General features: G+C 35.6%; 1 protein-coding gene across 1 annotated transcript in view; it reads right to left on the minus strand.

Moving 5' to 3' along the window:
* The window catches only part of KIF11 (kinesin family member 11), a 49319-nt gene that overhangs the window by 4373 nt on the left and 40430 nt on the right, over positions 1–4516 (minus strand). Inside the window, exons 19-20 of the mRNA XM_006755093.2 lie at positions 2556–2778; positions 304–455 (exon numbers count right to left, since the gene is read on the minus strand). Coding sequence (XP_006755156.1) covers positions 304–455; positions 2556–2778 — 375 coding nt within the window. The remainder of the gene's footprint in view (positions 1–303; positions 456–2555; positions 2779–4516) is intronic.

The following is a 4516-nucleotide window of genomic DNA, read 5'->3' on the forward strand; positions in this document are numbered from 1 at the left end:
TGGGGACAGTACTAACACCCACCTCACAGGGTTATTGAGAGAATTATTAACTCAGTAAATATATATGTATAGTGCTTAGAACCGTACCTGGCACATAAGCACAACATAAAAAGTAGATATTATTATATTATCCATTAGTCTAATTATTTTAAAATGTCCAGATTAAAAGAAACATGTTTAATGGTCAGACAACTATTATGAATGAGAGAGAGAGTAGGATAGAAAGGAAAAGAATAAAATTCATGTGAAATCAATGACATCAAGAGTTTATGAGTTCTAAAATTATGATTCTTTAAATTTTACCTGACCGGTGTCTTCTGGATTGTTTTCTGAACAGCTTAGCATCATTAACAGCTCGGGCTGTTTCCTTTCCAACTGATCAAGGAGCAGTTCACGTGGTTCAGTTCTCACCAGTGTTGATGGGTATAAATAATTTTTCCTCTGTGGTGTTGTTCCTTTAGTAGACAACATTTAAGTGGGGAAAAATTGAAGTGTGGGATGTAAATAAGATTTTTTTTATTAGAAATTATACTAGTCTTGTCACCTATTAGGCATATATTGCTTACAACTAATAATATTTCCTAACTTGACAACTGATCTTAAATAGACACAATTTGTTTTCAAGATTCAACCTACCCCAAAACATAAAGTTTTTACATCTCTGAGGCTGTTCAAAAGACGTGTTACAGGCTTTGAAAGGAGTCAGAATGTTCTGAGAAATGGCATCATTTTTGGAATAAGAGTAGTTTTCCTAACATGATCACTTTGATAGGGATACTCATTTCACTGTAAATTTGATGGGAGCTAAATATCAACCAGTTAAATTTCTTTATAATGAACTCATACTCTCATAGTTTACATGAGTATTTACCTTTTGGCTTAACATTTATATTCCTAATTCTATTGAATAAAATATTATAGGACTCTTGGGGGAAAAATACTTAGTATCAGATACTTTTATAATTGCCCTTTTAAAAAAGCTTTTAAGTATTGATTTAACATAAAATTTACTGAATTTTTAGTAAATTTCCAGGGTAGGCAACCATTACCACAATCCAATGAATAACTCAATTACTCATCCTGTGCTAAATAGCTTGTTAAACTTTCTTCCATCCTGGCTTCCCTGAATCAGTATAGCCCACACTGACATTTGCAACCTCTGACCTCCCAAAAAAAAAATGGTGATTCATAAATGCCACTCTAATAGTCCATGACAAAATGAGAGGTACACATAAGAAAATGTAGCCCTGGCCCAATAGCTCAGGTGGTTAGAGCATCATCTCGATATGCCACGGTTGCAGGTTCAATCCTTGGTCTGGGCACATAAAATAATGAAATATAAAGAGAAAAGAAAAAGGAAATGTACAATGTGGTAAGCTTTGAGCCACCGTTGCAGGTTCAATCCTTGATCTGGGCACATACAAAATTTAACCAATGAATGCATAAATAAGTGGAACAACAAATAAATGGTTTTTTTCTCTCTCTCTCATTCTCCAAAATAAATTTTAAAAAATAATGAAATATAAAGAGAAAAAGGAAATGTACAATGTGGTAAGCTTTGCATTAAAATAGACTTAATTACATTCCTCTGTTGCTTTTTTTAAAAAAGCTTTTATTGACTTTAGAGAGAGAGGAGGAAGGGAGAGAGACAGAAACATCAATGAGAAACATCAACATTGATTAGCTGCCTTCTGCACGCCTCTCATTGGGGACCCAGCCAGCAACCCAGGCATGCGCCCTGACTGGGAAGTGAACTGGTGCCCTCTTGGTGCATGGGTCAACACTTCACCTCTGAGCAACACCACCCAGGCTCTTATTTTTATATGAACAAAAAAATAGAGGAATATAATTCAATAAATTACCGTTCTAGATAGATGGTTCATTTTGCTTATTTTTAAAATGTCCTCTCTCAAGACAAAGCCAGTTCCCCAAATGTTGGTAAAATTTTGCTGAATTATGATGCCCAAATTTTTAGGAGTATATGTCACCTATATCATTATATCTAACTAGAGGCCTGGTGCATGACATTTGTGCACTTGGGGTGGATGGGGTGTGTGTTTGGCGGGGGGGTTCCCTCAGCCCGCCCTGCACCCTTCAGCAGTCCAGGAGCCCTCAGGGATGTCCAACTGAAAGCTCTGTCAGCTTTCAGTCAGACATCCTTAGCGCTGCTGGGGAGGTGGGAGAGGCTTCCGCCACTGCGGCTATGCTCCCTAGCCATCAGCCCAGCTTCTAGCTGAGTGGCACTGCCCCTGTGGGAGTGCACTGGCCTCCAGAGGGGCAGCTCCTGCATTGAGCGTCTACCCCCTGGTGGTCAGTGCACTTCATAGCGACCGGTCCTTCTGCTGTTCGGTCAATTTGCATATTATCTTTTATTATATAGGATGCTTAGTTAAAGCTATTTTAGGGTTCTAATATTTCCATATATGAGTTGATTACATGTGATGGTAAATTCCTATTAGGCTGTGGCAGGATCTAGTTTTCCTGAACGTGTGGCACTATATAAGGTTGAATTCAACTTCAAAAATTTTACCAATTCAATTCCTCTTTTAAAGTACCTGTTGGGATATCCAGTTTCAGATCCTGTTGCAGAAAGCAATTAAGCTTAGTCAAACCAATTTTTATGGTTTCATTAAGTTCTAGATTTTGTGCCATTAATTTTTCTTCGTCAATATTTATCTGACCAAGAAAACTGTTACGGTGGTTCTCATTAACTTCTTTATGTCCACTTAATTTTTCAGTAATCTCTGAACTTGAAGCCTCACAACTTTGGTTTACAACCTGTAAATAATGCAAATAAGCTTTTATTATTAAAATCAAAGTTGTCAGTGTTTTATTCAATACATCTTTTCCCCTTACCTTGAAATTTTCTATAAAAAGTTTTAAAAACACATGCAAAAATAGAGAATTAACACCTCTGTATTCACTACCCAGCCTCAACATTTATCAACAGATGGGGTTTTAATCAAACCAGATAGGCCATTTACTCCTTTTCCACTCAGGATTATTTTTGAAGCAGATCCTGTATCATTTCATCCATTTACTTCAGCCTATATCTGTAAGAGTGAAGAGCTTTTCAAGAACATTCTCACATCAAAAAATTTAACACTGATTTCTTTACATCAAATGTCTAATCACTGTTCAAATTTACCAGCTGTCTCAAGTGTTTTTCACAACTTGTTTGTTTGAATCAGAATTTATATTTGGTTGATATGTCTTAAGTAGGTCCTATATAATTTGTCATCCCTACTGAAATATTTTGCAGAGTGAAAGGGCCATTCGTAATTTCCAACTTATTTTGGAATATTTTGCAGAGTGAAAGGGCCATTCGTAATAATTTCCGTAGTACAAAAGATATATAAAAGAGGACCAACCCAGACAAACTAGGACTTAAACCCTCTAGTCTTCATAATCTTTTGATACAGGTTTCTCCTTCCTCATACTTTTCTCCTTGTAAAATAATTTTTGTTGTTGAAGAAACCAGGTCTTTGCTCTATTGAATATCTCAAATTCTGGATTTGGTCAATTGCATCTCTATGCAATATTTTCACGTTTGTCTGTCCTCTGTATTTTCTACAAACTAGTTAGACCCAAAGGCTTGATCTAAATTAGGTTTAATTTTTTGGCAAAAATATTTCATAGGTAGTACTGAAAGCACATAATACTTGGTTGTATTTTTTACGTTATGATTAATCAAAACATTTTTCTTCATCCATTACCCTGCTAATCTGGTTGTATTTTTTACGTTATGATTAATCAATGGGTTTGGGTGTAGTCACCAAAACATTTTTCTTCATCCATTACCCTGCTAATCCAAGACATAATTCTTTCGAGAGAGACAGATGGATACTCAATTGGTTTTCTTTATAACCAGTTTTCAGATTAATGCATTGCTTCCCTAGCATGCTCCAAAGAAGACCTATGAATTCATGAGTTTTAATGTACTTGATGTATTTTAATCCATTGTAGAAAACTTTTTATGCTCAAATTACACCATCTTTAAACAGAGGAGTTTCATCAGGTTAGCTCCTCCTAAGTCTTTTTTGACATAACCCCACTAATCTTTAATAGCTTCCTTATTATAAGGTATGACAAGATCTCTAGGCTCATTTGGTTCATTTCCTGCTTCAAACCTAAAAACAGCTATTTCTTCATTAGCCCTGGTTCCTTTTAGTGAAAATAACTTATGTAGTTGAAAATACTTAAATTCTTTTACCTAATTCCTAAGATTATTAGTGAAATCCTGTTATTGCACAGAACGAAAAACCAAGCCAACAAAGGGCTCATGCAAGTGTTAAGTTCAAACAAACCTACAAACCTGTCAAGTATCCTCTGAGCAACCAGAACAACACCCTAAATACTTCAAGCTGTAACAGAATTGAATGTAATGAAGAGAAATAAAAGGCATATAGAAGTGAAAGGTATTATACATCAAAAGACAGAGTGCCCTTATCTGAAGGAACTAACAAGTCAAAAATCAAGAATAGATGCAGAACAGGCAAACACTAAACAATTTTGA

The sequence above is a fragment of the Myotis davidii genome, unplaced genomic scaffold, assembly GCF_000327345.1.
Source record: "Myotis davidii unplaced genomic scaffold, ASM32734v1 scaffold271, whole genome shotgun sequence".
Lineage (NCBI taxonomy): Eukaryota > Metazoa > Chordata > Mammalia > Chiroptera > Vespertilionidae > Myotis > Myotis davidii.